A 13,496-nucleotide genomic window follows, 5' to 3' on the forward strand; every position below is an offset into this window, starting at 1 on the left:
GAGAGAGATGGAGGGAGGGAAGCACAGGTGGAGCACAGGGAAATTTTAGGGTAGCAAAAACTATTCCCTATGATACTGTAGTGGTGAATACATGATGTTATGCACTTGTCAAAACCCACAGAACCGCACAATATGAAGAAGGAACCCTAATGCAAAATTAATAATAATATATCAACATTGATTTATAATTGTAACAAATGTACCACACTAATGTAAGGTGTCAATAACAGGAGAAACCGTGTATGTTGTAGGGGAAGATATGGGGACTGTCTGTACTTTCTTCTCAATTTCCCCATAAAACTAAATGCTATAAAAATGTTTAAGAAAAGAAAAGAAAGGAAGGAAAATCAGTAATGAGAAAAACAACAATAGCAAGAAACTAACATGACATAGTTTTTTTGTTTTTTGTTTCTCCAAGGGACAAAAAGTTAGGGCCTGTTCCCGTCAGCAGGTCATTTGAGCAGATGTAATGAATCCGTGTTACCAGAAATTATCAGCAGGCAACTTCCAGTCTGAAAACAGAACACTTGGTCATGTTTCCTAAGCAGGGGGAGGCGTTCTTTGTGGGGATAAATAAGCGTTAGTGTTCATGAAAATCCAGCAGTCTGGGGAGGCAGCTTTGGAATCCACCAGCGACATCCAGCTCTCCGAGACAGGTAATCCGTGACCCTTTACATTATGTACCGGGAGCAAAGGAATCCATTTTTTGTGGGATGTGTAGGGCTGGAGGGGGCCGGGAGGAGGTGTCCTCAGAGCTCTGAGTTGGGAGTTGGGGGACAGTTCTGGTGCGGCCATTGATTGCCTCTCTCTGGTTCTGAGTTTTTATACCTGCAAAGGGTGGAGGTGCCACAGTAGCCCCTACGGTCATTTCTACCTCTGATGCTTCTGGATTCTGATTGGAGTCAGCTGTGTATCTGGCTCTCTGGAGGAGGAGATGCTGTCCCCTTGCCTGGCACAGAGTGCCACTCTCAGACACAGTGCAGGTGTGATCACTGCAGTGGGCCCCTCTGGACAGAGGCTCAGGCCCTAACCCAGATTTGGAGTCTTGATGCGGGCTGCCTCGGGAGCCCCATTGCCCTGCTGAGGCCCCCTGGCCAAGCAGACAGGCTGCCTCTGTGTCCAGCAACCAAAAAGACAGACTGCTCAGAAACAGAGCCAGTCCTCCAACTTGTCAGAACAGACAAGCCCTTATTCTCTAGAAATAGTTTTGGGGAAAAATATTGTTTAACACTGTTCCAAAGAGATGATTGCATCAGCCTGAGAGTAAACAAGCAATTGATGCAACAAGCTGCCCCTGTCCCTGGGCGTGTCTGCAGGCGTTCCCACTGCCTTTGGATGAAAGTCGGCCCCCTCCCCTCCAGGGCTCAACCTTCCCCCTGCCTTCCCCCCCTTCATCTCCACCTCTCCTCACCTCTCCCCTCCTTCTTCCCTCTCCTCCCCCATACCCGAGCTCTCCCTTTTCTCCTCTGAATCCTGGGACTGAGTGGGCAGAGGCTGAAGGTAAATAATCCTATTTGCTGTAGTCACCGGCTTTGAACTCAGCCTCTCTTAGGTCTGTCGTGCAGCAGTGCCAGCCCCTCATCCCGTGGATTCGTAGCTCTGGCTTGCAGTTTTGGGCAGGGGGAGTGTGGGAGGAGGTGACCCCTCTGGAAGCTGGGCACCTTCATCATTTATTCCACCTGAGCCACTCAACATGTAGTACAGAGATGGGAACTGAGGCTCAGAGAGGTTCCGTCACTTACTTGCTACCACACAGTCCAGGACTCAGAGATTCTGAAGAGACTCTGCTTCCTCCACGCCAGGACGTCTCTCCAGGCTTATGGTGAAAAGAACAACCCCATGGCAACCTGGCAGGGGCTGAAAAGAACATTCTGCCTTCCCTTGGTCTTTATACCCACCGTTATCAGGGTGGTCTGGGCTCCATACACTGTGCCAGCTGCTTTCCGAGCATTTCGCAGCTAACCCTCAGCAGAGGGCCTGCCCAAGTTCATACAACTTGTCATCGAGAGGCTGGCAGAGGTGCTGTGGTCTTTGACCCAGTCCGGGGCTCCTTTCTTGGGTTCTACTTCTGGGGCAGATGAGGGATATAAGGGAAGAGGAGCCCTGACTTTCTAATCCGCTCTACCTGGGGTCCACCCACCACGCAGGAGGAGGAGGAGGAGGAGGAGACATTCTGATTGGACAGCACCTCATGACCATCACCAGCTCCTACACTTGACTGCTGTGTGACCTTGGGCAAGCCCCTTTACCTCTCTGTGCCCAGTTTCTCCACTGGAGGAAATGGCAACAATAGCAGTACTTACCTCAAAGGGTGGGAGGGAGCATAGAATGTAATAATGTGTGCTGTGTGCCCAGGAGAGCACCTACCATGGGACATCAACAAGCTGGCAAGAGGCTGCAGAGCAGGCACCAGAACGCAGGTGGGAGGTAGTGGGAGTTGGTCAGGGCACCCTCTGGCCTCCGAGACTTAAAGGATCTTTACTTTTCAGAGTTGAGGGTGGAGAGATGTCTCCCCTTCTGGCCCTGGGGCTCCTGGTGGCTGGGTTCTGCCCTGCTGTCCTCTGTCACCCAGGAGGCACACTTGACCAGCACAATCTGACCTCAGAGGACCAAGACAATGGCACACACGTAAACAACCTCAGATTAGCCTCCAGCAACATTGACTTCGCCTTCAGCCTCTACAAGCAATTGGCTTTGGAGACCCCCGGGAAGAATATCATCTTCTCCCCACTGAGCATCTCCACAGCCTTGGCCTTCCTGTCCCTGGGGGCCCACAGCACCACCCTGGTGGAGATTCTGGAAGGCCTCAAGTTCAACCTCACAGAGACCTCCGAGACAGAAATCCACCAGGGTTTCCAGCACCTCCTGCGTACACTCAACGCACAGAGCGACCAGCTGCAGCTGAGCACGGGCAATGCTTTGTTTGTCGCGGAGCAGCTGAAGCTGCTAGAGAAGTTCGTGGAGGACGCCAAGGGGCTGTATGCGTCCGAGACCTTCGCCACCAATTTTGAAGACTCCGCAGCCGCCAAGCAGTTCATCAATGACTACGTGAAGAAGGAAACCCAGGGGAAAATCGTGGATCTGATCAAGGACCTCGACCCTCAGACGGTGATGGTCCTGGTGAATTACATCTTCTTTAAAGGTGAGTTTTCTATTCAGGGTTCAAATGAAAGTGGACTTTTAGTTCTGGGCTATTTCTGTCCTGGCTCAGGGAACTGTGTTATTAAGCAGACTACTACAGAGGAGAGTGCCCAGGGCTTGGGGGACATGGGCACCAAGACACTGCCCTAACCACAGGCATCATTTTCTCTCATGGGGTTTTCCAAACTACAGGTTGTCGTTCCGGGATGTAACTTCAGTGGAGCCCATTAACAATTTGTCTGAGTCAGTGTGGGCTTTTTATTCTGATCTCAACTTTCCCAGCAAACAGAAGGAAGGAGCTGTCCTTTCACATCAGTCCAGGCAGTCAGGAACTACAGCTTCCTCCTTGCAGAGATGCTACTGGACACAGTCAGGAAGCCCCTCTTCCTGTGCATACTGGGGACATTTCTGACCTGCATATGCAGGATGGGGTCCATTGGGTGAGGGCCTTGGTCTCTGGAGGGGGTCCAGAGGGGATGGGAGCCATCTTTACAGGGGAAGACAGCCCCTAAGGGGCCTGACTGCCCCAAGGTTCAACGATTCTGCTCTCCTACAATCTCCAGGCCAGAAATCTACTGTCCCCATCTGGGTAAGAGCCTCCAACTAGGGCAGTGTCCAATTTCCGAGACTCTAATCAGTCCAGTATCTAATCCCTTTGATAGGAACTCAACAAATTTGAGCCAGCCTAGAAGTTCTGAAGGGGCAGAGTGCAAGCAGACACATGAGACACATTATGGAGCCAGCAGTACAAATGAGAACCAAAAAAAAAAAAAGATAGGGACACAGGGAATGATTGCTGAGTCAGTGCAGAAAGGTGCATAAGAGACGTGAACTGTGTGCACACAGAGAGAGCCAGCTGGGAGCTCCTGGCTGAGTCCTGGGCAAGCTGCTTTCCCTCCTGGGCCTGAGTTTTCATCTGTAAATGAAGGTGAGGGACCAATCTTCCTCTGAGACTAGTCCAGGCCTGACATGCTGTTTGTTCTTTGAGTCTTCTGCCTTTTCCTTTCCACCCCTCCACATCCTCAATGGATAGGAAACAAGCAGGCAGTGGCAGCCGCTATGTACTTTTGGGGAAGCCCCCAGGTCTCTACTCTCCCCAGGAAGCCCCCGCCCCCCTGGTTCAGTGCTCTGGTCCTCCTGGGGGTGGAGACCTGTGCCGCCCTTCCCCATCCTCTGCTGCCCTCTCCTCCTCCAGGTGCCCGTTTTGCTCCCTGCTTCAGACTAACTCACAAACAGGATCCAAAAATGTATATGATAGGGCCTGGTCATTACTGTGGCTGTGGTGTGGGAGGGAGGGCTGGTGAGTGGGCTTCATTCTCTGGAAGTCCTGGCTCAGAGCACTGAGTGTTAACTCCTGCCCTTCTCCTCTCCCTCTTCTGTGGCATGCAGCTGGCCCGTAGGCCACAAGGATCAACTCACCAGATGATGACGCTAGAACTGCATGCTCAGTTATGTAAATGGGGGGGGCATCAGGCTGGAGCAGGAGATGGGGAATCAGGAAAGGAAGCCTTCTCCTAGGAAACTGTTTTCTTTTTTCTTTTAAATCCAGGTAGATGAAGGACGGAAGGGCATTACAACAGAGGGAAGTCCAGTCAGGCACAGGTCAGATGATAAAGACAGCAGGAGCCTTGTGAGACATTTCAACTCTCTCAGGAGGGCTCCAGAAGGACCATCCTGGGCAGGGCAAGGGGCAAGCCCAGAGCCGGGGAGGCCCAGGAAGAGGGGCCTGAGTTGACACGAAGGAGCCTCAGCTTCAAAGCTGGGGATGTTAGAAGATATTAAGGAGGCAGAATCAAAAAAAAGTGATGATTTTGTTGGCAAGCCTTTTTTGTTGGAAGCTGGACATGTGGTATAGGACAATAGGAACTGTGATAAATAGACCTTTAGTGTAAGGATATATGTCAACCTGGCTACGAGTTGGGCTGCGTTTAATGTTTGCTTGGCTGTAGGTGCCAGAGGCAGTGTCATAGAGTTTCACCTCTGCAAAATGAAGAGCCTGAGCAGGCTCTGGAGTCAGGGTGCCTGTGACGGAATCCTCAGCAGTACATCTGCTCAGGACACAGAAGATGGACACTGAGAGGCTCACATGGGTGGTGCTGCAGGTGGGGATGCAATGACAGGAGATCCATCCAGAGCCCACACGCATATCCCCCAAGTCTGCCCCCAAAGCCTGGAGACCGGGGAGCAATGTTGAGAGCCCAGAAATTGGGACGGGGCACTCAGCCCCCACTGTAATACGGCTGAGCTGGGGTTGGATCCTGGGGGGCTGGATCTGGTAGAGCCTAGAGCTGAAGGAGGACATGTCCTTAGAGAAATAGTAGGCAAGAAACCAAGGTAGTCATCAAGAGGAAGGGCAGAGGAGGGACAGAGAACAGGGGCACAGAATGGGCTGGGAGAGGAGCAGGGACAAAGTGAGGAAGGGCCTGAAGGACCAGACTAAATGGAGGGCTTTTTCTACTGACGACAGGTCATGAGTCCTGACGCTGGCTAGTCTGGGCTTAACAGTGCCAGGTGGAGACAGATGGAGAAACTCGATCCTGATTCAAGAAATTGCCACAATTCCAAGTGTCTTGGATTGGGGGTAGAGGGTGGTGACCACAGACTCAGAATCTGGGGCGAGTCTGAGATGGATGTCCATGGCCCATAGAGGTAGCTTTGGGGATGTCCAGCACCCCACCCCCTAAGATGTCACAAGTGCTCATGGGCTTTTAGAGCCATCCATTAAGATCCTCCCTGACTATGAGGAAAATGTCTGACACTAAATGAGAGGAAGGAAAAACACACACTGTCTCTCCTCCGCTCTCACAGCACACTCTTCAATCATCACAGAAGACGAACTTCTGTCACCAAATACGGGAGGATTTCTCTCCACCACCAAGCAACCAATTCTCCGGTGGACACCAGCTGGGTGTCTTCTAATTCAATCCCAACACTATCTCCCTGGAGATAGCGTCGGATCCCACAGTGGGACTCAGTCCCACAAGACTGCCCCCCACTTCAGATGCCAGATGCAAGCCCCAGGTTGTTCACCCATGCTTCTGACCAACTGGCTATGAAGCAGGGTTCCCACGACCCCTACTTGGGTTGGTTGATTTGCTGAGTGGCTCACAGAACTCAGAGAAAAACTTACGTGCTTCTTGGTTCATTTTAAAGGATATTACAAGGGCTGCAGATGAAGAGAGGCACAGGGCGAGGTGTGGGGGAAAGGGTGGGGAGCTTCCATACACACCACCCCCCAGGAACCACATACTCAGCTATCTGGAAGCTTCCTGAACCCTTTTTTGGGTTTTTGGGTTTTTGTGGAGGCTTCATTGCATAGGCATGCTTGCTAAATCATTGGCCACTGGTGATCAGCTTAACTTTCATTCTCTCTCCACCCCTGGGACTAAAAGTCCCAACCTCCCCAACTAAAGTCCCCAACTAAAAGTCCCAACCTCCTAGTCCTGCTCTGGTCTTTCCAGTGACCAGCCCCCGTTCTGAAGCTAGCTAGGGACTGCCAGCAATCAGCCCCCTTGCTAGCATATGAAAAAACTCTTATCACTAGAGGGTCTAAGGATTTTAGGGGTTGTATGCTAGGAAAGGCACTGGAAAAGGGACAAAGCCCAAGCACATATTTCATAATATCACACTGCCTCTCCCGGGTGGCTCACAGTGATGGGCATTCTCTTCTGTCCACCCCTCACCAACTCGCAGTTGGAACCCAGTCTCTCTGCACCTCCCTGCAATGCCTGTGACTAACAGTTGCTTACTAGACACTCTTCCCTGTAGGGAACCAGGGACTTCCTATTCCGCCCCAGCTCAGGCTGCCATGGTGCTGGCACCCTCTTCCCCCACTTTCCCTGATGCCTAGATCTCTCTCTTTCACTCCCTATTCCCAGATTCTATTGTTTCTCACTCAGCACAAGTAACCAGCTCTCTGTTTCAGGCTCCTGTTCCAATCCAGGCCTGTGGGGCTCTCCCTCGTCCCTGAGAGGGCCTCTGGGTGGTGGCGGATGGACTGAGGGCTGCCACTGCTCCGGGAAGCTGGGCAGAGGGGGGTCGAGGCAGGGCCACCCCCCATGCTCACCAGCTCCCCCTGCTTGCTCTGCCTTCAGCCAAGTGGAAGACGCCCTTTGATCCCCACGATACCTCCCAGAAGCGGTTCTACTTGAACAAGAAAAGTTGGGTGATGGTGCCCATGATGAGCGTCCAAGACCTGAGCATGCCCTACCTCCGGGACGAGGGGCTGTCCTGCACTGTGGTGGAGCTGGAGTACACAGCCAACGCCAGCGCGCTCTTTGTCCTCCCTGACGCGGGCAAAATGCAGCAAGTGGAAGCCGCGTTGCTCCCTGAGACCCTGCAGCGGTGGAGAGACTCGCTGCAGATGAGGTGACGGTCCCCACACCTGTAGCTTGTCGGCGGGCCCTTCTTCCTGCCCGGTCCTCTTGGGTTCTGTCCCTCCACCTCAGGGTCTCACCATGTCCAGGGGTGCAGTGAAGGAGACTTGTATGGGGACAGGTAGAGTCTGGGGTTACTTTGCCCTTTGCTGCCTCTAGGTGGCTTTGGCCTGATCTTTTTCTTCTTTAAGATGATGACATCAGACAGAACAAGGGGCTGAGGCTTCCTCTGCTCTAACATGTTCTAAGTCATGAGGAATCTTCCCCAAATCCCTGACACTCCTGCATGGCTTCTCCTTGTCTCCACCTCTGGACGGTGGAGGGGGCAGAAGGGACTGTGACCAGCCGAGGGCTGAGAATCAGCTCTGCACCGGTTAACCAACTGTTCCATTCACTCCCTGACTCGTTCATTCAGCATTTGTTGAATGACATGTGGGGGCCTGCTATGTGCCAGGCACTAGCTTAGACCCTACATGTGTACTAGTGGATAAGACACAAAATTCCCTGCTCTAGTGAAGCTGACTTCATAAGTAGGGGAGAGAGAGAGAGAAACAAATAAATATAGTGAGTAAGGAAGTGACTTACTATGTTAGAAGGTGAGAAATTGGTGGTGGCGGGTAGTGAAAGAGGGTAAGAGGATCAGGAAAAGTGGAACTGGAGGTAGTTTGACATTTTAAACAGAGTGGCATTAGGTTGTCTTTGTCCTTCTTGGGGATTACGAGAATCCAGTGGTGTGATGGATCTGGAAGGCACCTGATAAACCATGAAAGGGAAGGACCCACTTCCACATTGGTCTGAGGCTGTAGCCCCTGCCCCAACCACCGTCCAGAGGGCCAGATGCCTTCCGGGGATGCCTGACTCTCAGCCCATCCACCTTCTAGATGCTGGGAGACCCACGGCACAGGGGTCCTGCCCTACCCTTCCATTCACTCCCTTCCAGACTCTTTCCTCCCCTCAGCACCAAATAGCTGCCACATCGCAGGCGCTCAGTGAATAGTTTTGAATGCAAAGAATATTGATCAAACACCTTTGCTTTACAAAATATTGACGAAGTAGTGTCTACACATGCCTGGCCTATAATGGGTGCTTGAGAAATGCTTGTTGAATGAACGTGTGAGCAAGCGAATGAACGAATGAGTGAGAAGAGGAATAGGTCCTTCCCTTCTCCCACGGGACTCAAAGTTTAATGAGAGATGGAGCCTCCTCTCACTTGGCCACTGTGAGACGAGGCAGACAGGGACAAGGGTCTTAAGGGGAATATAAACAAAGGGCAAGGGGACCTCGCAGGTGGGAGGGATCGCTCTGAGCTGTGTGCTCTGTGCCCGGCTTGCACCGGACTCGGGGACAGCACCCCAGCAGAAGCAGCCCCTGTGCTCGAGGAACTCACTGGGGAGGCAAATGGGAACCTCCACTTGATTGTTTCAGGATCCTCAAAGACCTTCCAATACAACGTGACTCCTCAGCAGCCCTCAGGCCCTTCATGACCTGGCCCCTGTCCAGCCTCATTCCTCACCGCCCCCCCCACCACACACACTGAAGCTGCCCTCTCTCTTGTGGGGCCACCCCTCTTGCTTTCCACCTTCCTATAAGTTCTTCCACCTGCCTTCTGCCCTCCTTTTCACCCAGCTAGCTCCTTCCGCTCCTTTGGGACTCAGCCTCGATGCCACAAGAAGTTCTCCTGGTGTCCATGAAGCAGGAAGCTGTGCAGCCAATGTGATGCTCTGGCGCAGCCTCTCCACACACTGTGGGGCCCCTGTTGGAGTGAAGGTGTTTTCTGCTGCACTGCAGGCTGCTGGGACAGGGCAGGGCCAGGCTTGGGCACTGCTGCAGCCCCAGCCCTGGTATACAGCTGGGCACATTCAGACAATCACAGATGTGAATGGGTTGTTAATGAATTAAGTATAAACACAAGGGGTCAAGAAACTGGGAAAAGATTACTTACTTCCAGCAAGAAGCAGGTGGTGGTAGAGGAGACCAGGGAAGACCATGCTGCAAGGTGGGAGGAAGCTGGGCACTGAGTTAAGAGAATGTTCAAATTATTTTTTTCTCATTTCCTAGATGGATAGATGAATTCTACTTGCCAAAGTTCTCCATCTCGAGTGACTATAATCTGGAAGGCATACTTCCCCAGATGGGCATTAGTGAAGTCTTCACCACCCAGGCTGACCTGTCAGGGGTCACAGGGGACAGGAACCTGATGCTCTCTCAGGTGAGTCTTTAAACTTTGGGCAATTCATCCTCCATATCTGAACCTGAAGGCCAGGTGGACATTTGGGTGATCTTGAGTTTGTGTAAATACCTGCATTCCTCATTAATCACCCCCCCTGGGACTCCCTCAAGCCCAGAAGAGCAGGGTTACAGCCCAGCTCCTCCTGCCATATTGGGGGCTGGTCCCCACCTCCCCTGCCACATAATGTGAGCCAGGAGCCTGTAATGGGAAGAGCTTGGACTTGGAATCAGACAGCCACGGACACTGTCCCACATGCCACCATTTACTGCCTGCAGGGACAAGTGAATAAAGTTCCCTACTCACAGTGTTTTCATCTACAAAATGGGGGCCACAGGTCTTGGCTAGCATGCAGTGCCTGGCAAGGCAGGCAATGGTGACAGCTAATCACAGTGGCTACAAGGCTATTGTGATGAAAATACGTTAAGAGTATGAGAGAAGACTGCTCAGGACCCTCAGACTGTGCTACGAGAATCAGAGTAGACAGAGCAAAGGAGACAGTTGGGCAGCCTCCGCTCTTTCCTGTACTGTGTGTGCACAGAGCCCTGTGCTCTGGTCTGTACCCCCCTTCCAATGGAGGGGCATGCATGGAAGAAGGGACATGCATTGTCCAGGGAAGCAAAGCCACATACTATGCAAAGTACTTCAGTGATGATGTTTAAGCTGGAGCAGGAGAGATGCTGAAAGCAGCACCGGCTCACTGGAGGACAGGCTGTGCTGCACCGCTTCACAGTGCAGAGGCTGCCAGAAAGCATCTGGCGAGAAAAGTGCCTTGCCTGGCTCTTGCCCCACCTCCTGACAGTAGGGGGTGTTTGGGGGCAACACAGACTCGGGACTCAGACAGAGAGGGATCCAGAGCAGGTGCCTCCCCCTTTCCCTCTATGAGTCTGGGCAAATCGCTTTCAGCCTCTGAGTCTTCGTGTGCACATCTGTGCATCAGCACTAAGCAAAACTAGCTCATGGGTTGTTGGGAGGAAAATGAATCACAGGGACAGGTCAGCGGTAGATGCTTGATAATGTCAGTCCTCTTAGTGGCACACAGGCAGGCTGCTTACCTCCTGTCACCCCTGTCTCAGGTGAGTAATGCTCTGGTGTCCCCACAGGTGGTCCATAAGGCTCTGCTTGATGTGGCTGAGGTGGGCACAGAAGCAGCTGCAGCCACAGGAGTGAAACTTATTCCCATGTCTGCAAAAGTAGGCCCAAAGACAACTGTGAATTTCAACAGGACCTTTCTGGTGATCCTCATCCCCACAGATTCCCTGAACATCCTCTTTCTGGGCAAAGTCGCCAACCCTAAGCAAACCTAGAGCTCCCCAACAAGCGGTGGGTCCCCTGCTAAGGAGCCGGGAGTGGGAGCTGGGCGTGCAGGTCTGGGGGCACAGCCTGGCCTTTGCGCAGTGAGTGGCTGGGGCATGCCTGGCCCTGTCTGCTCATCCTTCTGAAGAAGAAAGTGACTGACTGTGTGGCTCCCACATGCACAGGGAGCCCACGGACTCTTCCATCTGGAGGCTCCAAGGCCTCCTGATAGCAGTAAACCATCTTCCTTGAACTGAATACTTCCCTTGTGCCTTTTTGTGCTGACTGCCTGACTCTGTTTCCTGCAGTGGCCCATGCCCCAAGACCAAGCTCCTGACCTCCCACGCAGGCTCAGTCCCAGCCTTGGCTCTGAGCCCATTCTGCCTTCAGGTTCAGCAGCCTGACCAGGACCATACTTTGCACCTATGGTCAAATGCACCTGGATCTCAGGCTCAAGACCAGGAGGGGACCCCGATGCCCTAAGACTGATTCCTGCCCTAGAGACTACCTGCTCCCCAGTTTCAGCTTCACTCTTCTCTCCCCAGGGCCCAGGCTCTGCCCACCTGCTTACTCTTGCATAGGGCTCCTAGTCCTGACCTTACCTAGCACAGCCCCTAGACCCCTCACCCTTGTAGCTGAGCAGGGCCTTATGGTGGGATCTCCCTCTTCTGCCCCCAGCACCCATAATCTGGGGAGAGCGGCTACTTTCCAGGTTCCCATACTGAGCTCTTCAACTTCTTACCTGTTCCCGGTCCTCATGCTGACAGATAATCTCCTTCGGCAACAAATATGCAGGGCTGGGAATAAATGAGCAATAAATGCACACCTGCAGTAAACGCAATTGTGTGGTCGGTCATTGAGCTGATGCTGTCGGTACTGTGTGATCTCTAAGGATAACAAAGGTGGTGATGAAAAAGTCAGCAACTGAAGAGTTGAGAGTTTATGCTAGTCAATCTGCTAAGATTTCTACCTGAAATAATCTATTTAATCCTCATGATGACCCTATAAGATAGATGCTATTATTAGTCCCATTTTATAAGTGAGGAAACCGAGGCACAGAGAGGCTTAGTAATTTCCCAGGGATGCATAGCTAGTCATTATTGCCAACAGAATGCTATCCCAACCTGCCCAATGCCAGAGGAGCACTCTTCACCACAGAGTAATTCTGCTCCTAAAGATTTTCACAGCGATGGCCCTCATGGGACTTACAATAAGATGGGCAAATAGATGGTGAAACAAGCCTCTGGAAGCTGAGAGCAGAGCACCAAACTCAGTCTGGGAAGTCAGGGAAGGCTTCCTGGAGGAGGTGACTTCTGGGCTGAGATCAGAGGAGGAGAAGGAGGTGGTCAGGTGAATGGAGAGGAAATCACTTTACGTAAGAGAAAGAGCAATAGTAGCATTTTCAAGAAGCCAGAAGAAGTTGGGTAGCTCTGGAAGAGAGAACGGAGGGACTGCAGAGAGGAAAGGGCCATGACAGAACAGCTGGACTGCGGAGGGCTGGCTGCAGGGAAGGATTCTGGAGTGGCTCCTCAGAGCTGCAGGGAGCTCTGAAGCAGGCTATACCGGGATTGATGTGCATAGATTTGCACACTAGAAAAATTACTCTGGCTGCTGAGTAGAGAAGGGATTCAGGGCCCAAGACAGGGATGCAGCTGGGCATTGAGGGAGCTGTTGCAGGAACTGGGTGAGAGCAGGTCATAGCTGGAGAGGGAGAGCGGGACGATGCAATTCAGAGGCTGTGAAGGGAACTGATGTGGCTTTGGGATAGCATGTAGGGAGGAAGGAGGATTTAAAGATGCTAGAATCTTTAAATCCAATCGGTAAAGGTAATTTGACCCCCAACCCCTACTCCTTGGAGTTGCACAATCAGCAGCCAGCAGGGGGGCATGAAGCAACCCTGGGAAGAGCACAGTCCCTGGGCAGAAGGGATGGGATGGAGTCCAGACCAGATGGAGGACAGGTCAAGGTCAAGGCTTCCACTATAACAGGCTTACAGGGGAAGTCCTGGTGAGGAGCAGATGAAGGCTAGTGTTTCTTGGCAGGGCACCGGGCTTCTTCCCCTCCAGCAACTGTGATGGTTTCCTGTGTAGGTGGCAAAGTTACCCTCTGAGTGTCATTTACCGGAGATTGGGGTAGGGGAAGGCATGAATGGGACAGACAGTGGACCAGGGTGTCATGGCACGTCTGCCCAGCCTGGCAATGGGCCCCTGGGAGGTCTGATTCCAGGACTTCTTGGTGGCTCCAGCCTCCATAGTTGTGGGTTTTCTTTCTCTATGCTTATCAGCCCTTGTGTGAGTTTTGAGAAGACCAGCTGCTGGGCAGATGGACTGGAGTCAAGAGGGCTAAGATACAGACCAGAGAGGGACTGAAGTCCTGGGCCTCAGACTCAGTGCTGGGTGGGCAGAGATGAGGGCAGAGGGGCATCCCCAGGGAGGGCTGAGAGGTCCCAGGAGATC

General features: G+C 52.4%; 1 protein-coding gene across 1 annotated transcript; it reads left to right on the forward strand.

The window, feature by feature from the left end:
* The first annotated feature begins 579 nt into the window (after nucleotides 1–579).
* Nucleotides 580–11,876, forward strand: SERPINA3 (serpin family A member 3). The gene is made up of 5 exons (XM_063090197.1): nucleotides 580–656; nucleotides 2,490–3,142; nucleotides 7,236–7,509; nucleotides 9,576–9,726; nucleotides 10,848–11,876. The coding sequence occupies exons 2-5, from the start codon at nucleotides 2,506–2,508 to the stop codon at nucleotides 11,049–11,051; spliced, it is 1,266 nt and encodes a 421-aa protein (XP_062946267.1). The 5' UTR covers nucleotides 580–656; nucleotides 2,490–2,505; the 3' UTR covers nucleotides 11,052–11,876.
* Nucleotides 11,877–13,496: the final 1,620 nt, after the last annotated feature.

Source organism: Cynocephalus volans, chromosome 3 (genome assembly GCF_027409185.1).
Source record: "Cynocephalus volans isolate mCynVol1 chromosome 3, mCynVol1.pri, whole genome shotgun sequence".
Classification (NCBI taxonomy): domain Eukaryota; kingdom Metazoa; phylum Chordata; class Mammalia; order Dermoptera; family Cynocephalidae; genus Cynocephalus; species Cynocephalus volans.